Source organism: Penicillium verhagenii, assembly GCF_028828195.1.
Source record: "Penicillium verhagenii strain IBT 33310 chromosome Unknown utg000007l_segment0_segment0, whole genome shotgun sequence".
Taxonomy (NCBI): domain Eukaryota; kingdom Fungi; phylum Ascomycota; class Eurotiomycetes; order Eurotiales; family Aspergillaceae; genus Penicillium; species Penicillium verhagenii.
This window is the reverse complement of record NW_026643171.1, coordinates 1,544,052-1,564,208: the sequence shown is the minus strand read 5'-3', so window position 1 is coordinate 1,564,208 and position 20,157 is coordinate 1,544,052. Positions and strand designations below refer to the sequence as shown.

At 48.9% G+C, this 20,157-nt stretch overlaps 9 protein-coding genes across 9 annotated transcripts; 4 read left to right on the top strand and 5 right to left on the bottom strand.

The window, feature by feature from the left end:
* Nucleotides 1–456: 456 nt before the first annotated feature.
* Nucleotides 457–2,280, bottom strand: N7466_007268 (uncharacterized protein; the record flags this gene model as incomplete). The annotated part of the gene is made up of 6 exons (XM_057166657.1): nucleotides 457–494; nucleotides 560–890; nucleotides 947–1,003; nucleotides 1,050–1,271; nucleotides 1,325–2,139; nucleotides 2,187–2,280. The coding sequence occupies 6 exons, from the start codon at nucleotides 2,278–2,280 to the stop codon at nucleotides 457–459; spliced, it is 1,557 nt and encodes a 518-aa protein (XP_057019698.1).
* An 875-nt stretch (nucleotides 2,281–3,155) lies between these two features.
* Nucleotides 3,156–5,261, top strand: N7466_007267 (HET domain-containing protein; the record flags this gene model as incomplete). The annotated part of the gene is made up of 1 exon (XM_057166656.1): nucleotides 3,156–5,261. One exon carries the CDS (start codon nucleotides 3,156–3,158, stop codon nucleotides 5,259–5,261), a length of 2,106 nt encoding a protein of 701 aa, XP_057019697.1.
* A 238-nt stretch (nucleotides 5,262–5,499) lies between these two features.
* On the top strand, nucleotides 5,500–6,388 carry N7466_007266 (mitochondrial 54S ribosomal protein uL6m; the record flags this gene model as incomplete). The annotated part of the gene is made up of 3 exons (XM_057166655.1): nucleotides 5,500–5,767; nucleotides 5,836–5,949; nucleotides 6,015–6,388. The coding sequence occupies 3 exons, from the start codon at nucleotides 5,500–5,502 to the stop codon at nucleotides 6,386–6,388; spliced, it is 756 nt and encodes a 251-aa protein (XP_057019696.1).
* Nucleotides 6,389–6,627: 239 nt separating this feature from the next.
* N7466_007265 (3'(2'),5'-bisphosphate nucleotidase) lies at nucleotides 6,628–7,857 on the bottom strand (the record flags this gene model as incomplete). Its single annotated transcript, XM_057166654.1, has 1 exon — nucleotides 6,628–7,857. The coding sequence occupies one exon, from the start codon at nucleotides 7,855–7,857 to the stop codon at nucleotides 6,628–6,630; it is 1,230 nt and encodes a 409-aa protein (XP_057019695.1).
* A 707-nt stretch (nucleotides 7,858–8,564) lies between these two features.
* Nucleotides 8,565–9,843, top strand: N7466_007264 (LSB5 family protein; the record flags this gene model as incomplete). The annotated part of the gene is made up of 3 exons (XM_057166653.1): nucleotides 8,565–8,579; nucleotides 8,656–8,807; nucleotides 8,865–9,843. The coding sequence occupies 3 exons, from the start codon at nucleotides 8,565–8,567 to the stop codon at nucleotides 9,841–9,843; spliced, it is 1,146 nt and encodes a 381-aa protein (XP_057019694.1).
* A 609-nt stretch (nucleotides 9,844–10,452) lies between these two features.
* On the bottom strand, nucleotides 10,453–11,046 carry N7466_007263 (uncharacterized protein; the record flags this gene model as incomplete). The annotated part of the gene is made up of 1 exon (XM_057166652.1): nucleotides 10,453–11,046. One exon carries the CDS (start codon nucleotides 11,044–11,046, stop codon nucleotides 10,453–10,455), a length of 594 nt encoding a protein of 197 aa, XP_057019693.1.
* Nucleotides 11,047–12,937: 1,891 nt separating this feature from the next.
* N7466_007262 (uncharacterized protein) lies at nucleotides 12,938–13,678 on the top strand (the record flags this gene model as incomplete). The annotated part of the gene is made up of 2 exons (XM_057166651.1): nucleotides 12,938–13,216; nucleotides 13,331–13,678. 2 exons carry the CDS (start codon nucleotides 12,938–12,940, stop codon nucleotides 13,676–13,678), a joined length of 627 nt encoding a protein of 208 aa, XP_057019692.1.
* Nucleotides 13,679–13,995: 317 nt separating this feature from the next.
* Nucleotides 13,996–15,819, bottom strand: N7466_007261 (uncharacterized protein; the record flags this gene model as incomplete). Its single annotated transcript, XM_057166650.1, has 1 exon — nucleotides 13,996–15,819. The coding sequence occupies one exon, from the start codon at nucleotides 15,817–15,819 to the stop codon at nucleotides 13,996–13,998; it is 1,824 nt and encodes a 607-aa protein (XP_057019691.1).
* Nucleotides 15,820–16,754: 935 nt separating this feature from the next.
* Nucleotides 16,755–18,472, bottom strand: N7466_007260 (MDR family MFS transporter; the record flags this gene model as incomplete). Its single annotated transcript, XM_057166649.1, has 2 exons — nucleotides 16,755–18,193; nucleotides 18,277–18,472. 2 exons carry the CDS (start codon nucleotides 18,470–18,472, stop codon nucleotides 16,755–16,757), a joined length of 1,635 nt encoding a protein of 544 aa, XP_057019690.1.
* Between the last annotated feature and the right edge of the window lie 1,685 nt (nucleotides 18,473–20,157).

Below are 20,157 nucleotides of genomic sequence, written 5' to 3'. Positions count from 1 at the left end.
TGGAACTCGAATCCATCGCTTTCCTACATGATATGAGTACGTCAAGGTATTCCAAAGTTCGTGTATCCATCTGGTACTCTGTTTCAATGTTGCAAGATTGGGGATCTTGTTGTGTGTGCATTAAACCTCGGGATATTTCAAGGTATCTAAGAAGAAGGCAAACTTACGACATAGAATGAAATTCATGCTGAGTTTCAAAGGATCCATTCGTGATAAAAGTTCGACCTCAGTCAGATCTATTCTAGATCTAATAAAATAACGAGATATTCAATGCACTTTGGGTATAAAACGCGACATCAACTCAGCGAAAAGAGCAGCGTGGGCGACGAAAAACAAAGACCGAAGCCGAAACGAGCGAATATAAAAAGTCAGAGATTCCAAAGAGCGGACAGGGCGGTTTATGGTTTATGCCCACAGAAACGGAGTACCGAAACCGAAAAGAGTGAATATAAAGAATCAAAGATGCTGAAGAGCGAATACGGCCAGTTTATGCCCTGAAAAGAGAAGCGGGGCAGTTAGTATGAAATGTAAGATTGCTTGAATAATCAGGGAAACATACCGAAAACTAGGAAAAGTAAACTAGTTGCAACTTTCGAATACTGCGATCCGATGGCTAGAACGAGGGTCGCTCCGAGAGACAAAAGACTAAAGCCTCCCAGCTGTGGAATCTGCTGCGCTCTAGCAGACGCTTGTTGAATAGTTGCTTGCAGGTTAGCTGCAGTGATAGCTGTTTTGTCTAGCAAAGCTTGCGACAATCCTATGGCGAGTTGGAATTCTCGGTGTGCTTGAGATTGAGCGGCGAGTGCTTCGGCTTGCTGTTGCTGAGCTGTCTGGAGTTCGTTTGCCTTGTGAGTTGACTGATCGATTATGTCTCCCATGGTTTTGAGTCGCTGTTGATAGTCAGAAGGTGCAAGTCAAAGAAATGATGGTAGGAAGTGAGAGTTACCTCGGCAAGTTCGGTTTCGTGCTCAAGAACGCGGATTAGTCGACTCGTAAGCCATTCCTGATATTATTAGTTTGGGATTGGTTTCAAAGTGGTCCGGACTTACGAGTGAAGTGTCAAGGTCCACCATTCTTTTGGAAACTCGTTGCAAGTCTGTACCCATGAGAGACTCCAGAGAAAAGTGCAAGTCCGAAGCAAGGTTCTGATATACCACAGCATGTTCTTCGAAAACACGGAGCGATTGATCATTTCGTGAGATTGAGTCTTCGTGTGTTGTGCTCAAAGCCTCCTGAAGAGCAGTAACTTGACTAGAAACACCTTCGATGTCCTAGATTGATGTTAGTGCCAGAACCCAAGTAAGCGAATATAAAATGGAACAACCTTTTCAAGACTGGTAGTTTCGCTTTGAACTCTCTTCATAGCAGAAGTAGCTGTTCCGGCCACTGAATTAATGCCTGCTTCAACATCACGTAGAAGCTTGGCAAAAATTCGCTGAAAGGCCGAATCGTTTCTCTCAAGATCCACCAGAAGCTTATCTTGCAATGCCTGTACTGCTTGGAAGAATTCTTCATTCCTCGCAGATTCCATTGCGGCTTTCTGAAGTGCAATATGTAGCCCTTCGTTGAGCTTGATGTTGCTGTCCACAATAGAACGATGAAGATTGAGTAGCTCATCTTTCTCACTTTCCATCCTGGCAGCTTGGCATATGACCATGGCGTTTTGTCGGTTATTGCTGTAAGAGATCCACCACTGGGGTCGTGACTCAAGAGTCTTGAGACATAGCTCGAGGACTTCTTTAGGATACTCACTCGAGCTTATCTCGGGCTGCTTCGATCTGCCCATGAAGAAGAGGCGATTCCTTTGCCCCACGGGTGGTACAGTCAAAGGACGGCATTGGGACGGGGCTGAAGAGCCTGCGCCTTCGAGCTCGCAGATCGCAAGCCGTGCAGCATACACTGAACGCGTTTGGTCTAGCATCTCGTATTCATCGCGACCTTTGGCTTCCTTCCCTCCCATCTCTTGACATGATGTGACCAGCTTCGTTGCGGCGATACGGTGACAAGATGGCGATGACTTCATTGAGTCCAGGATCTGGACAGCCTGGGTAAATATTCCATCTTTGTGGGAGTCGTTTGTGTCGAGATGAGAGCCTGGGTCGCTTCTGGTTTGGAGTGAGACGAAAGCAGGTAAGGCGCCTTCGAGTGTTAGTAACGCGTATCAAAACGTGTCGAATCTCACTTACCCGTGTCCGATAGACCAAGCGAGTTTACACTGACGATACTCGTTAAGATGAACAGGATTCGTAAAGCTGAGACCAGCCTCACCGGGAAGTTCATCCTCTTGATCTTAAAGTGCTGCTGTTCTGACGAGACTTGTCGAGGGGCAACCTTGGACGTTTGTTGGGGTCGTAGATGATGGGGCTCGGCAGTATAGACGTAGACTGGGTTTGGGCATAGGGGAGAAGTTGCCAGCTTCGAAGAAGGTTGGAAGATATAATTTAAGAGGAAGCTCACGACGAGCCGGTGATAATTGACATCTGGAGGTTATTTTATAGCGATGGGGTTGTAGGTGGGAAGTGAGAGATGGTTTTTGCCATGGACAATTTCGAATCATGTTTCCAGTGCTTCAGGCGACTGCTCCTAGTCACATGTTATTTTTATATGGCGTCCAAGGTTAGCTTGCACACTCGTGGGAACATTCAATGTTGAAAAGCTTGATTACTAGTAGACCGCAGTGCGGATATGTATACAAATAAAAAAAACGATGCATATAGATCTTGTACCACAACACAAAGAATTTAGAACTGCCATACAGTATAGCCAATTAGAAGATGAAACTCGAAATACCCAAAGCAGCTTTATGTATACTTCGATGGTCTGACCGGTAAACAAGTGAATACTGAGCCGGCATTCAAGGTGCTTTATACTTCCCAAACCCAGAGAAACGATATAATATCAATTGATGTGCAATTGAAAACGACTCAGTCCCTACTTGTACGTAATCAAAATTATAGATACCTAGCAGATAGCTATTGATTGCAATACGGACTGGTATCACAGCTACTAGCGGTGAGTAACTTCTGAAACTTGCAAGTCTCGTGGCCAGGCTACACGTGACTGTATCTGGACAACGACACGTCACACGTCAATGAACGTGAATCTCCTCTCATTCATGACTTGAGCATAAAAGGCCGTTGACACCAGAGCTTACTATGTTTTCTCAAAACCTTGTGTGCGACAGGTGTTGGAGTACCTTCTTCAACACCGAGGCCTTTGAGAAAGTTTGCACACTCGATCGCTCCCAAGGAGACTATGGATACCCAAATGTTGAGGCTGTGGCCACGGTTCTCGAGATTCGGGAGGCAGTATGCAACTGGTGTGCCTATATGAGAGAATTCGTTAATGACTCATGGGTGACCGAGGACCAAGTCACCATGTCGATCTCACCAACGTTCATTGCCTCCTTCGTACCTGCAGGGAAAAACTTATTCTACCTCAGCATTGACTGCAAATCCCCACATGGCAAATGGAAGGGCGGCTATAGCCTTTTTATTTATGCTTGCACTCCAGCTGAAGATCCCGGCTCGGCCTATGTTACCGCAAGACCATTGAGGACGGATGTTGATAGTGAGATGGCAAGGACGCAAATGCAATTGTGGTTGGAGGAATGCAAAAAGCACAAGATTTGCAGCATCCCACGAGAGAAGACTTTTCTTCCCTCAAGGCTTATTGAAGTAAGCCCGCAAGGACAGCAGCAACCGCGAATTGTTGAGTGTACTACTGACATGTACGGTGTTTATGCTACACTGTCTTATTGTTCGGGTAAAAAGGCCTTTACAACCTTGAGCAAGTCCAACTATGCTCAGTTCGCTCTGGCTTTGGAAGTGGAGACTCTGCCGCCCACCTTTCGAGATGCTATAGAAATTACTCGCACTTTGTCTATTCCGTACTTGTGGATTGACGCCCTCTGCATCTTTCAAGATGACGAAGAAGAGAAAGTCCGGCACACTGGGAAGATGAAAGAGCTTCTTTCCTCCTCCGCATTGACTATAATTGCTGCTTCTTCTGAAGATGTCTATCAAGGATTTATTCATCCTCGTGCGCACCAGGAGATCCTTCACACCATTCCCTTCCGGATGGGACCTGACAACTTCGGTTCCATGTCTATCAACGAGTTGAACGCCGCGTGTTCTGAAGAGTGGAATGAACCAATTGCTAAAAGGGCGTGGCCTTTGCAAGAGCAGATCTTGAGCAACCGCACTCTAGTCTTTACTACAAAAACTATGACGTGGAAATGCCACGATGGGGCGCAAAACTTCGGAAACTCCTTGTACTTTCCACATTATCTTGGCAATGGATTCAACGACAACGATGAAAAGGAAAGCCTCAACCTGCACTCACTTCTTCTAAATGAGCATGAAGCTGGCAATAGCCAAGACAAAGCATTGAGTTGCTGGCTTCGTATCGTAACGGAATACTCACTGCGAGCGACAAGCCTTGAGCGGGATAGATTGAATGCACTGGCCGGTGTCGCCTCTCATCTATCATTCTTTGCAGCACTTGGGCCAGGATACTTCGCCGGGCTCTGGCAGCATGAACTTGCGAGGCAACTTACATGGTACACCTCGGATTGGCACAAGTCACTTGGTGAAGACGAAAGTCTTAACATCCGGCGGCCCATCAAATACCGTGCACCGTCTTGGTCCTGGGCAAGTCTTGATGGTGGGGTGGTTCATTTCGACTGTTATTACGATGATGAAGATGAGGAATCTCCCGATGTTATCTGTGAAATCATGGATTGTTCAACAAAAGCGACCTTTCCTAAACTGAACCCGCTCGGAGAGATACTTTCGGCCGAGCTTACACTAAAAGGCCCTATTAGAAGAGCCTGGTTCAACCCGGCCACATCCAATATCTTTATCCTTCCTGGGCCTATCACTTCAATGGCCGCAGCACTGACCGTGGATGATTGTCCGATCACTTTTGAGGAAGCCTCGCAAAAACACGCAAAAGATTTTGGAGATGCAGGTATCGATCCGGAGATTGTTGCAGAAGACCCAGAGGCTACCTACTTGCATGGTACATACTTTCGTAACATGCTTGGTAGATCTGACGAGACAGTACTCTGCGAGCCCTGTTTAGTGTTATGCTTGGGCATTACTATGAAGGGAGACTCCGATGATGGAGTGACAGGGCTGATTCTTGTGAATTCCGAGGATAGCAGTGATAATGATCAACTGAAGAGGATTGGCAGTTTCGAGAGAGGAAGAAATCATGACTTTGAGAATGAGGCGAAAAGCCAAGTTGTTATCGTGTAATTATTGAAAGATTACTAGTATTCAATCCCTACTCCAATATTTGAAGACGAAGGTTCTATTCAATACGCGATGAGATATAATACCAGAGGAAAGATGGAGTAAACAAGTTACCACTAGTAGCACTTCGAAGTTCTGACTTGTGATGGACATCACGTGCACGCTAACCCAATCGAGATCCCCCATTTTACGAACAAAATCATCGTCCGCAGCGACTCCGAAAATCAACAACCCAATCATCATGTCGTGTCTACCCCAACGCTGTGCCCGGCAGCTCCTCCGTGAGCCCTTCCAGCGCCGCTCATTACCTCTCTTCCTCACACCCGCGTTCTCCCCCTCGCGACCCCAATGCTTCTCGACCACCTCCCCGGCGCAATCCCGTATCGGAGGTTCAGCCATCTCCGTTCCTCCCGAGGTCTCATTGACACTCGTTGACCTGCCCAAGTCCCTGACCCGGGGCCGCGGAAAGGATGTCCCTAAGTTTGCTGCGCATATCAAGGGACCCAAGGGTATGTTGGCGCTTCAATTGCTAAATGGGCGGAAGGAACAATGTTGCTAATCTAGTATTTGGTTGCAGGCGAGATGATCCTTGATATTCCTTCTTTCCTGACCGTCAACCACGATACCACGACACAGAAGGCTACTCTGTCTGTGATGGACCCCGAGGCTCCTCAGCAGCGTGCTATGTGGGGTACGTTTCCTTCAATCCGGACTCGCGGTATCATCTTCTAACCAACCCTCGTTTCTTGCGAATAGGTACTGCTCGCGCTTTGCTCCAGAATCACATCATCGGTGTCTCAGAAGGCCACATTTGTATTCTTTCCATGGTCGGTGTCGGTTACCGTGCCACTATCGAGTCTACCGCTACCACCGTCTCCGCGACCTACCCGGGCCAGAAGTTCGTTTCCCTCAAGGTCGGATTCTCTCACCCCATTGAACTGGGCATCCCCGAGGGTGTCCAGGCCAGCACCCCGCAGCCGACTCGTATCCTGCTCGAGAGCGTCGACAAGCGCAAGGTGACCCAGTTCGCAGCGGAGATCCGTGAATGGAGACGACCGGAGCCTTACAAGGGCAAGGGTATCTTTGTTAACGGTGAGACTATCAAGCTCAAGGCTAAGAAGATCAAATAGTCGGTGGGCGTACGTGGCATTTGTGTTTCTTTCTTTCTTTGGAACATGGCATTTTTTGGTTCCCCCTGTATTCGTATACTCTATCCTCTGTTCTTATATTTTCAATATGTACTTTTTTGGATCCAGAAACATTCCCATTCCCATTTGCCGTTCCCATTCCACACAATTCGTAAGTGGTATCATAGATGAACGACCCTAGCCATAAAGCTCAAATCATTCCATTTTCAAATCCAACAACATTACAGCTTCAACACAGACTTGACCGCATCAATGACCTGGGCGTGAGAGGCCTTGGGAGCGGCGACAACACCCTTGTTAGCGGCCAAGGTCCTGCCCTTGCCGAAGTCCAAGCGGTTGCCGTAGATATCAGAGACCTGACCACCGGCCTCACGGACGATGAGGTCACCGGCAGCGTGATCCCAGATCTTCTCCTGGTAGTCCTTCTTCACGGGGAGACGGAGGTAGATGTCACCAGCACCACGGGCAATGGAGCAGTACTTGGCCTGCGAGTCCAGACGCACACTGGGGGCAGTGATACCCAGAAGGGCAGCAACAGCGGCGTTATCACCCTGAGCGGAGTGAGCAGCCTCAACGCCCTCACAGAAGACAGCCTGAGCGATATCGGGGACGGGACGCATGGAGATGGACTTGCTGGCAGCGAGAGCACCGCTAGCGAGAGGACGGCTGGTAGCACCCTCACCCAGGATAGCGGAGAAGAGCACACCGTTAGCGGAGGAATCGGCCTGCTGGGCACCGGTGCTAGCGTCGATGGTGGCGGCATCGTCAACGGGCAGGTTGGGGGTACCAATGGCGCCGACCTTGACGTCGCCGTCAACGATCAGGCCCAAGCAGACAGCGTACTGGCCGCCGCGGAGGAAACCCTTGGTGCCGTCGATGGGGTCAAGAGCCCAGATACGGCCGGAGGGGCCACCGGCGCTGTTGCCCTGATCGATGATCTTGAGCATCTCCTCCTCGCTGGAGAGAGGGCCGCCCAGGATGGCGTCACTCTCAGCGTCATCGAGCTTGATGTCCTTGACCAGACGCCAGATCTCGGCGCTCAAAGCCTTGTCCTCGTACAGGGAGCTGGACTCCTCTTCGGCGACGATCTCGTCGTTGGGGAAGTTCTTGCGAATGGCCTGGATGATCAGGGCTTGGGCGCCGAAGTCGCCGATGGTGACGGGGGACTTGTCGTCCTTGGAGACGGTGCCCTTGGCCTTCTCGAAGAAGACTTTCTGGGTGAGGAGGGAGGCACGCTGGACGGCCAGCTCGGCGATGTAGCGTTCTTGTGTGTAGGACATGATTGCGGTGGTATGGGAGGAAGAAGGTTGAGCGAAGGAGGGGAAGAGGAGGGAGAGACGGGAGCGGGTCTTGAGGGCCACGCTGAGAGCCAGGATGAGGGTGGAGCAGATCAGAAAGCGGGACAGGACGCGCGCCAAATAGGATTGGGACGAGGAAGATATTGGAAGCATAAGTCGGGAGTAATTGCCAGTAATTGCCAAGGATAGAATTAAATCCTCCTCAATTGTTTCGTATTGCCTTGAAAACTCGTATCCCTGGCGATTACCGGAGCTTACTATATAACAGCTTATTTTCTCTTAACTTATAACCCCGCCCTAACCCCATTGAGCCATGATCACTATCTACATTTACTTGGAAGATCATTGGAATGACATTTGGAAGATGTTCACGTAAGAAAGTTCCTATATAAATATGAAGAAAGAATATTGAAAAATTGAAAAGGACAAGTGTGTGGTTTGACAAAATTGGGCAGCGATCATCTCCAAGCTTAACTCAGTGCAAAACCCGCAATCCAAACTTCCCCGTTGATCGGCCGAACGCCAAGACCCCCCTCCGACGTCACCAATCTCTTTCCTTATCACGATCTCCAGAGACATTTGGCTGATATAGATACTGACGCCTCACGACTTAACTTTGACCTCGCTGTGATATCCTATAGCCTTGGCTGGATCTCTTCAATCCCACTCTCAGTGTGCATTTCAAGCCGTGCGGGGTTGAACCGGATCCCGAAGTGTTGATACCCGCGGGGTTAAGGGACCAATTTTTGAGTCAGTGGACTTCTCAGGGCCCCAGGCACAAAAGCCCCCTGAGGCATTTCCAATATTCTAACTGTGTGAATCTATAGTCAACCTTGGAATATCCTACAATATCGCCCATCATGTTTCAGTCCTCGGTGCGTACCATTTTGAAATCGCACCACAAGTGCATCGTGTGACCATAGAACTCACATCGTCCCATGATCCCCACAGAAACCATATTCGGCCGTGACCGTGCAAATCGAGGTCCTCACCAGCGAAACATACGAAGTGGAGGACTCTAGCGGTATCGTCGATTTAATCGAGGTCATCCGCATCCAGTCCAGCGGACCAACGGAGGCGAGTCGCGCCCTGCGCAAGAAGCTGTAAGCCAGTAACCGCACACCACCACCACGAACCTTGGCTGATCTCATCCACTATAGAAAGTACGGAAATCTACACCGACAACTCCGGGCGCTCGTGATCCTTGATTTTCTCATCCAGAACGCAGGCGAGCGTTTCCTGCGCGGCTTTGCCGACGAACCCCTTCTCGAGCGACTGCGCATTGCAGGAACAGACTCCGTTTCCGATCCACAAGTGAAACAAAAATGCAAAGTTCTCTTCGGACAATGGGCTGTCACGTACAAGGATACGCCTGGAATGGCTAAGATTGCTGCGCTATACAGACAGCTTCCCACGCGAAAGCAGCCCGCCATGCAGGCCAAGGCAAAGGTGTTGCGGGAAGGGTCGTCAAATCAGCCGGCTATGGGCCATACCGTCTCCGTGTCAGCAGGGAATGGACCGTCCACGCCTTTGAGTAGTCCGAAGCACAAGAATAAACCGAAGAAGGACAAGAGGGAGAAGAAACTGTCGATTAGTGCGGGCAGGAGTTTCAATCTGGAACGCGAACGACCGGAGATCTTGCAGACGCTTGCATCGGCTTCTGTAGCGAGTACGAATCTGTTAAATGCGCTCAAGCTTGTTAACCGCGAGACGACACGGGTGAGCGAGGATGCGGAATGCATCAGTCGATTTGAGAAGTGCAAGAAACTCCGACACCAGATTTTGCGTTATATTCAGCATATTGAAAGTGAGGAATTCTTGGGCGGGTTGATCCACGCCAATGAGGAGCTGGTTGAGGCGTTGATGTCGTTTGAGGTGTTGGACAAGAGCGTCGACTATGACAGTGACAGTGATGACGATGTGCTGGGTGGCAACTGGCGGTCCAAGTCTGAATTAGATGACGAGATTAATCACAATTTCAGTGGACTGAGTATTAACCCTCCTAAGCCGCCTCGTCCAACAGCCTTGGAAGATTTGGAGAGTGAAAGTGAGGAATCAGAAGAGGATGACGAGGACAATCCCTTTGGCGATCGTAACGCGATCAAGACCCCTGGAATTGAGAAGACTGGCTTCACTTAGTATGTTTTCCCCATTTCACTACTACATTTATTGCTAGAAACATTCAAGCTAACCTCTTGCAGCAAAGAAGTATAGGTGTCTACGCACTTTATCGATCCGAATCACGATTAGCAGAAGCATGACCTAGCTTGAATTCGCTGTTGGAGCACTCTGGAAGAAATCCATCTACTGGTTTATAGCTGTACTTCAGCACCAGGAATGTTTGAATGCATAGGCTGTAATGTCCATAGACTAAGCCCTTCATCAATATCACTAGTAATTACAGTTTTTCAGATGTAATATGCCCTGGTCTCTCTCCTCCGGTCTTATCCTATTGGGCCTTTTAGATTGGTTTTTTCTGTGAGTGTCTCTCTAAGCCAGCTTGGTCCAAATAGGTCTATTTCCCTTGAAAAGTTGGAATGGCGCATATGTTGTATTGATTGAAGCGTCTATATACGCCTCATGAGCCAGGACTCCTCAAGATCCAGATTGAGTATTCAACTTCCACCAAGTTGATTTGTTCTTTCCAACCACACCAAGTTATCAATGATGACTTGACAACACCAGTGCACGATCTCATCCAGGATGTGACCTTACAAACAACTCCCCAGAACTAGGACACCTCCCCCTCTAATAAATCAAGCTACCTCCAATCTCACACTCCGTATACGACACACCCGGTCCACAAGCCTTACCATTCTCGAACCCATCCTCAGGACCCAACTTCATATACCCAGCCCAAGTACCCCCGTGCGTCATCCTCCAGCACACAGTCTTGCACAGCTTATCATTATAAAACGCCGACAGCCCATGCCGAATTGCCGATTCGATAGTCACCAACTCAGCAGTGGTGTCGCAGTTCCGGCCAGTAGCGTGGTAGATCCACTTAATGCCGTCCGACGTGCCAGAGTGACGGCCGCAGTCGTTGTCGTTGGACAGATGCTTGATAGCCGACCCGATGCTACTGGAGACCAGGTTGATGGCCTGCGTCCCGAGTAGCACGCAGAAGTAGGTTGTGGTGACGTAGGCTTGGCAGATCTCGATATTGGTGCGCCCGGCGAGGTCGGTGTCGGTGACGTTGGTTGTGGAGGTGGTGTTGGCGCCGCCTTCGAAGTCTTCCAGGCGGAGGACTGGCATGAATTCTTGGTCCAGGGCGTCGGGTGAGGGGAGGGCAGCGGCGGTGCTTGCCGCGAGGGACGCCAACATCAGGAGGTTGAAACGCATTGTTGGATTGGGCTTGGTGGCAAGATGACTCGGAGTATATAAGGATGATTGATTGTTTTGCTGTGCTGGGTGAGCTGTTCATGTTCGGGGATAGTACCTCTACTTATACCCATCCAGGAAGATGCATTTGCCGATTCTGAAGCGAAAGGATTCTCTTATCCAACCTTGGGAATCCTTTCTTCCCTAGCTCTTTGAGGGATTTGGGGTGGATGGTAACTGTGGATTATTCTCCACGCGAATTGAGACTCATTCTGAGGTTGAAGATGGCTTCAGGGCTATAGATAGTACCATGCTGGATGTTGTAGACAATAGGTGGGTAGCAATATGGATCCTGCTGCCCCGGGGGCCATTTTGTTTGTTTACTAGTGTGCATAGTATGGGTTATCAGTGCTTAAATAGCATCTGGCGTAGTGAAATACCAGCCACGGCCTGGACTGGGTCGATAGTACTAACTCCACTCTTTGCGCTAGCTACCATCGATGGATTTAGTCTCCCGATTTTATCGCAATTCTCGGGATGGCTCTTCAGATCACTCGCATTGATTGTGGGCTGCATATGAAATCTCGACGGAAGCCTTGCTCAAGTGTTTTGGTTTGTGGGAAAGGCATCCACAGGGCATTATATCGAAGTAAGAACTATATGCAACCTTGGAATGCACGAAGAGTATATTTAGACTTAAATTATACAAGTATCCACTGCGGCCCGTGAGTCTATCCAATAAGGTTGGTCGTCAGGTTTTGGCCCCGGGGTGTTACGCGTTTTTCAGCGATCTTTCTCCGCACGCAGGGAAGTACTCGTATTCGCTCCAGCTTGAAAACCTCCAGATTTTCAGGGCTCTCACTATCAATTATATTCAAGTGGTGAGTGGGTCGATACCTTTCCACGCTATTTCTTCCAAAATAGCTCATACAAAACAGACCCTGTCGCGAAGTCGCTAAACGAACAATTCCACAACTTCTAATGCTCAATTCCCATCAATAACATGTAGTACCTTTAAGCTCATATGTGTAGATAAAAATCTCTGTATATATAACAATTTTTGAATACACCTTTTCCTCCTTTTTGATGCTACTTGGTAGGCAAAGAACTAGCCTTCCGTTTCTTTGTTCTCTTGCTGTAATAAGTTAATTAAGGTTGGGTGGTAGTGGGCGTGCAAAATTGGAGGATGGAAAACATCTCCAGGAATGAGGAGGGCATGGTTAGAGCCATCAAAAGGTTGTTCACATAAACACGACCTAATCGTGGGGGCCGAGTGCCCATTCGGATCAACTGATTTGGATAAGTGTGAATTGAGCACTCCAGTGGGTGCTCGACAGATGCCTCTACAAAGGGCGTCTTGGAATATTCAATGAGCAGCCCACTGGATCTGGACACGGACTGGAATCTATTCACTGAGCCTGACTCTGGGTGCCTGTATAAAGGGGACGGCAGCTTAGATATGAGCCTTCACCCAGGATGGGGAACAATAGTATACTACGTACCTGCCAGGTACTAGTGAATGAAATAACCCCGAAGCCCTAATCTGAGGCCCAATCGGGAACAGACCCGCAACATTGATTCAGGGCTGCCTCAGCCGTAACTACAGTCTTCCAGAGGACAATTCATACAAAAGAACTTTGAATTGAATCCAGCGGAACAATGGTTCAAATGTTTCCTAGGTAGGCAAAGAAAGTAACTCGAAGCCCTAACTTCAGGCCAAGTCCGGACCCCAGACCCGCAAAAAGATCGCTGCCTCGGGCCTCCCTTATTCCAATCTAGTAGTGAATACCAACGTGAATACACCCATAGACTCTCTTCTCTGCCATAAAATGCATGAAAGCTCCCAACTCCCAAACCCAGACTCATCCATCCACATCATCATCTCTCAAATCTGCCCCTCCACGCAGCAAACATGACGGAAGTTGGCCTCCTAAACTTCAGAACCACGGACTTTGCCCCAGAGACTATCCAAAACTTCATCAAGGCCCAGGAAAAACAATGCGTCCTCTCAAAGCACCCGACCCTCTTCTTCAGACAGGTGGAAGACCCGAAGAAGGTCTACATAATCGGAGGATGGGAAAAGAACAGAAGTCCCATCGCAAAGTGGTTTGTTTCTCATGACCACCTGGCGTGCGAGAAGCTGCGAACAGATGACCTGGAAGGTGATTGGGTGGTTCATTTGGAACTTGATGTGAGTTTGTTGCTTTGTCCTCTTCTTCTTCCTCTTCCTTTTCTTCCCAAACAGAGGGGTGGGTGGGTATCAATGGGGTTTATTTCTACCTGGCCTTGTGCTCGTGGCTAACAGATGGGCTTACGCTTGATTCAGTGTGGTGCTGCTAGAATCCCGCTCAGTGCACCCGTCGTTGCGATCACGCGGTACTTCGTTCGGCCGGACAAGACGAAGGAGTTTGATGCATCGTATGAGAGTTTGATTGCCCGGCACGCGGCGAACGAGGCTCCTTACTCCTACGCCGGTGGATGGCGGATCGGTGGTAGAGGCCTGAATAAGGAATTCGTGTTCTTGACTGGTTGGAATGAAGTGGGGGATTATCATCTATTCGCTGCTAAGCACGTTAAGGATTTGTTCGAGGGGATCAAGTCTTCGCTTAAGTGCATTCAGATTAAGCAGATGCGGCCGGAGACGTGGGAGTGAGTGAGCTCATGATGGATTCATTCTTGATAAATACAGGTCGTCAGAAAAGATATGCTTTAGGAGTTTCGGGCCCAAGTGGGCGGCCAACGAATTGAATGACATCAATGAAAATATTCAAATGGGTATTTGCGGGTCATCTCATCATTTGATGTCATAAGTGGAAAGTAGGAATGACTTATCAGTCGACTGAAGAGAAATGAAGAGAAAGAGAAGGGGGTAAAAAAGAAACAACCGAAGTGTAAACGGGGAATTCACTCCATCGCCTGGAAATGCATGATCAAAAACCCGAACCCCGGAGAAAATACTCAAAATGCAGATTAAAGAACCTTGGGCTTCATCCACTCTCTTGTCCCGAGGCCCAGGTTGAGGCCATTGCGTTCCCACCATGCACGCACGCGGACATCAGCACCTGGGGCTGCGTCTTCGAGAGCTTCTTCAATGTCACAGGTCTTGAACTCGACCCGCAGACCGCAGTCTTTCCACCATTGTAGTACATGGTCATGACCATTCTTGGTTGGGCCGACAAGTACTTGGTTGTCAAAGATCATCTTTGGTCCCTTCAAACGGTACCAGAAATCCAGGACGTGAATATGGCCGTGCGTACTAGCGATGCGAGCAACGTTCTCCGCATGGCTGTATGGAATTCCTGATGCATCCCACCAGGCCAAAGAGGCTGTACGACCGGACTGTGCGGCGAGAAGAACGGATTTACCAACTTTCATCATAATACGTTTCGAGCGTGGAGAATTTGCTGATGCTGATTTCCACCAATCAAGTACTGCGACCCGGCCCTCAGCACTGGCGGACTCGAGAGCACGTTCACTGTATTTCAGGTCAAGCCCTGAATGGAGCCACCAGTCTAGCACTTGAATAAATCCAGATCTAGATGCACCGTCCATAGCATCGACCGCATATTCTTTGTTGGGGAGCGCAGGGGCGTCACGCCACCATGTCAAAACAGTCGGGTTGCCGTACATCGAAGACACACGGTAGGGAATGTTGGTGAGACGTGACGTCGTAAAGAAAAGATCGATGTGGTTTTCGGTTAGGTAAGACAATATATCAGTTCGTGAGAATTTCACGATGAGGTGGCATGCTAGATCTGACACGGGCTTCCAACGAGGAAGGGCATCGATGCGCCTTTTGATAGCAGCAAAGGAACCTCGCAGGATTGTGTATTCGAGAGACGCAGGGGTAGACATTTTCAAGAGATGGCTCTGCCATTCCTTGGGCACGGGAAGGCGGTTTGGGATTCCAACGGCTTTCGCAATTTCCCAATCCCCTAACTGATCTTCAAAAATATTAAGCCATAATTCAAGCGGCAAAGACTGGTCTTTCTTTTTGGAATTCGGCCAGTGGGTCTGCATAGTTCGCAAGGCGGATGCCGCGGGGTTGCTAGATTTTAATGATTGGGCCCCTTTAGTGGATGATTGTGTCGCTACAGATTTGCCATTCGTAGAATCTGCAGCAGTCCTATATGCAGCCATCGACGGTATATGCAGCGCTAGTTGAATTGTGGCATGCAGATCCTTTAACCCACCCCATGGCAAGGTTGTGAGATCCTCGGGTCCGTTAGACTTCCAAAGCACGGGCTTTATTGTGTACACCCATGTCCAATAACGTTGAAGTTCATCGAGCTGTCGGCGAGTCAACGGATTTTCCCATTCTGAAACAGTCATCCCAGGTATGAGAATGACAGGCTTGGTTGAGATCCAGCCACGCAAAAGCGCCAATGTCAAGGTGTTGGTCAACCCCGCTAACATGGATCCGAGAGCTCCAGCGTCAATGGGGGCGACAAGCAGCATATCGGCCCACTCGCAAAGCTCTGCCGTCTTTGCTTTGAGCCATTTTCGTGCTCCGGTCTTTTTGTCAAATGTCTGCCCATCCACGGTATCCATATAATGCGGTATCCGGTTCGTGCCTGCCAGCAGAGCTGAAGGTTCATCGGTGATCAATCGCAGCTCGATGTAGGGGTTCTGCACCAACGACGGGAGTATGGTATCAGCGAAGGCGCTGTCAGTCGATAAGAGTAGCCGTCGACGTCGTGGCACAGGTGCTGTCGCGCCAGACAAAGGCGGGTCGTAGCTAATGCAGTAACCATCTTTGTTCGGAATTACTGTTTCTTCGCCATCCACTTCCATTTCACCGGTCCACAACTCTTCTTCGCCGTTGTTTCGTGGACGTTGTAAAATTTCTGGTCGAATCAAAAGTCGACTGCGATATGCCGGGCCGGTTCAGGGTGGTTCGATAAGAGTGGAGGAGGGTCTGCACGCAAAATGCGGAGAGAAGACTCGTCGATCGAGACAAAGGAAGCGTATTCGAAGGTGGTGAGGAGGTTGGGGGAAAGACGAGGAAAGTGAATGATCTGTAGAAAATAATTTCTTGAAGTAGTTCCAAGTAAAAGAGACGAAAAGCCAGATGAAATGGTCTCAAAACGCTTATCCGGCAGACTTTGTGGTTCGGGGTGGAGATCAGTCAATCGAAGCGGTGACTGGGGCCCCATACAAATGCTATATGCACGGGAATCTGTACAAAACCTGCACTCTTGACTTCCTTCGTATCGCTCTCGTCAATTTAGATTCAGCGGTGTAGCTATGTGCAATCGATATCCTGCAACCCGATCGCTTTCGACTCAATCCCCAGTCGCCACGTCTTGCCACTTGGACAAAGTTGTTGGCTAGCTCCAGTTGTGGTTTCAGCTGTGGATGCTAGCACCACAAGAAATAAATCAGGCCGAATGCTCCTTTTCCTGCAGGGAGAATCAGGTCTCCCACCAATCACATGCAGCACGAAGAGGAGACTCAAGAAGACTAGAGCGATCGGCGGTTAGAGGCGGGCAGCCGTGCAGGATCGCATGACGGCGATTGGACACTACAAGGCGGAGGCGGTCAACTCATGACCCATGACTAATGGAATTAAAGGAATTAAGGTTGCTGCCATTGTATGTAGAGAACTATAAGTTTTATACCTTTTATAACTTGCGTTTATTTGATCAATCTTGAAGCTTTATACATCTATCAATATTGTGCAGTGTCTAGAATCTATATGATATTATTCCTCAGACTGGTTCAATTCTTCAGCGCCGAGACAGGTTGTTGTGCAACTTATGCTCACGCATGGCAATGCTAGACAAGGCCCCCAACACCGCCAATCCTAACAACGTCAAGAATACTGCCCGCAGAGAGCTCATATATGCATCCAGTACGCCTGGAATCCAGTCCTGAGGAAGTTTGCGAATCTCATCGATGCTATCTCGCAGCTTTGAGATAAGCTCAGCTGCATGCTTGCGGTCACCAAAGCGAGACCACAGCCCGACCTTCAATGTGTTCTGGAACACGGCCGATGCAATTGTGATTCCGACCGTGCTACCGGTGCTGCGGAATGCATAGGATGCTGATGTAACCACGGCGTGGTGCTCGTGATCCACAGCAGAGATAAGAGCAACAAGCGTGATGGTGAGCATGCTGCCATACGCAACTCCAAGGAGGAAGAAGTAGAGGAATGGCAGCCATGACGGGGTGGAAAAGTTCAAAGTACAGACCAGTGCCCCCGCGGCCACCTGCAACGCCATAGCCCCACAGTTCAACAATTTATACTGACCACTGGATCGCATTATAAATCCACAACCCAGGGAGCCCATGGACGTGCCAAGCGCTTGAGGAATCAAGCGGACTCCAGCGGCAGTGGCTGACAGTCCCTGGACTTGGAAATACAAGGGAAGGTAGAACAGCAGACCGAAGATTGCCATCGTGGTAAACCAATTTGTCAAGCAAGCTGCTGCGACCGTGCGGTTCAAAAGGAGCTTCACGGGAATGACAGGCTCCGACGCAACCCGAGCTTCCACATAAATGAATAAGCCCAGGAACACCGCGGAAAGCGGCAGGGATGTGAGGACAATTGGGTGTGTCCATGGCACCTGGTTCCCGCCAGTGTTCAAGCCTACCAGCAGTGTGACCAGCGTCAGTACGAGGGTGATGGCACCCAGGAAATCAACACGCCTGATGCGGGACTGGTCCGATTCCCTCACTGGGATGTTGACCTTGAACGCGACCAAGATGCATGAGATCACCAGGAAAGGGATTTGGAGCAAGAATGCCCATCGCCATCCTAGCGTGTCGTTGATCCAACCACCAAAGACACCACCGAGACCGCTTCCGGCCCCATAGCAGATGTTGCCGATACCCTGCCAGATGCCTCGTTTGCGAAGGGGAACCAAGTCCGAGGTCACAAAGGTCGAGATAGCTGTCAGGCCACCTCCTCCAATTCCCGCAACAACGCGACCAAGAATCATTGTGTTCTCGGTCTTTGCCAACCCACAGATCAGGTTCCCGAGTGCGAAGAAGATGTTTGAGAAGACCAGTCCCCACCGACGCGAATAAATATCAGTCAGCCGACCGCTGAGTGGTTGACAAGCAGCATTTGAAATCAAGTATGAGGTGGCCAACCATGAAAGTAAAGAGAACGAGTTGAAGGAGGAGGAAATGGGAGCGGAGAGTGTCGCAACAATTGTTGTGTCTGCAGTGCGAGAAACCTCAGTTAGCCTGGTATGCACAAAGACGCGTCAAATTATCATTAAGAAAAGACAAAAGGAAACATACCAAGTGCTGCTAGAAACACGCCGACCCAGATACTTCCCAGGATGATGATCAGTTCCTTGGTGCTGACCTCTTCAGTCGTTGGTTGCTCTTCATTTGGCGGGGCGGAATTGACGGGATCAGCATCGCGTAGCAGAGGGGTGTGCTCCGTTGCCGCCGAAGCCGAAGCTCTCGCACTCTCATCCCCGTCAATAGACATGGCGATAATGGAAGTTTTGGCGCGGTGGATCGCCTGCCGTTGGGATTGGGAGATGACGTGCTCGGTAGGAGGTCGAATTTGCGAAGGGTTCAGAGCTCGGTGGAGCCGCAATGCTTATGCGGAGAAATGTGTGCGGAGAACTTGCTGCCCAAAGTGCCGCATACTTAGATGCAAGAACCACGGTATAAGAACAAAAAAAGCTTTTCAAATTCAATCAATTCAATAATCTGGAAATAATTTTTCATCTTTTTTTTCATGGTCGACATCTTTCATCTGACTGGGTTGGACTAATTAGATTCATAGAGCAAAAGTTTCCATACGATATGCTCCACAATTAGGTGCAAATCGCGCGGAAACTTTTGACAACTGATGTACTTCCATAACCTTCAGTATGTAAACAGAACATTTGAACTATCGTATCAAATTGATGTGATACTATGCAGAAAGTCGTGCCTAAATTGAAATGCCCAAAGGAACTAGTACTTTGTTCAACTACTAGTAGATGGGACGTACCCAGGAAATAGCTCACGTAGGAAATTTAAATATCCAGCCTTGTTCCCATCCTCCGCGCCATGATGCTTCAAGAAAGCTTTTGTATGTGCCAACTCCAAACAGATTTGATTCTGCACATACATCGTGGCCACCGCCCGCACCTCAGGATTTAAACGTAACAGATATCGGTAGCCCTGGATACCAGTTGCATGCATCTCTTTAAACGCAGACAAATGAGCCCAATAGCACCTCACGTGGGCCTTGAAATGGTTGTATAAGTGTTCTTGCAGGAACCGAACTCTCCAGCCTCCGAACGATTTGCGCCAGATTGGGGACTCTTTGAAAAAATCCACGAAGATAGCAGAGGTGACCTCGTACTCGAAAGGTAGAATTTCTTTGAACTTCGAATGAATCTTTCCAGGGACTGGTCAGTATGTGTGGATACATTTGACTCGGGAATTTGCAAAGCTGTAGGCATGGGGTGAATACCAGCATCGCTTCATTTTCGCGGCTTTTGCAGCAAGCACAGGTACTTGGACCCAATGTGTAATCGGAGTAGGGCTCAGGTCGACAGAAGAATAGATCGCCCATTATTATAAAGCACGGCTTGCATATAAAAATCACATCGGAATGAGACATCGAAGATATGGTCGTGTGAGGGTCGGAAGGGTCGGAAAAGTCAAATTATTGTAGAATTGAGCCAGTGTTGATGGGAATATAGGTGAGAAGGTTATGCTACTATCGAGAATTATAAGTAACAAAATATGGCAGACGCAGGCCTTGCTGGAGGACTATATAAGGTTTAAAAGTAACGTTGAAACAAAGAACTGAATACTCTTCCAAGTCACCTTGAGACTTTGTCCTGAGTGACCAGTCAACCACTTAAGAAGTACAGTCCCACATTCTCTTTGTGATCAAATGTTGTATAATTAGTAGCATCTATACCAAATTAGGTCTCTTTCAAAGAGATCGCCCGGGAACGGGAAAAAGGAAGGAACTCTGGAATCGGCCAAAGAGGTATATACCATGCACCAAGTTGGCAGTGAAATGACAGCATTCACTATACACAGCCCTGGAGTTCCATGTACTCCGATACCTATAAGTCTACTAGTAGATTCTTATCATCGATTATCCTTATCATGACTTCAATATCAAAGATAAGACGTCGGCTGTTGTTATCGGGCTGCATCGGC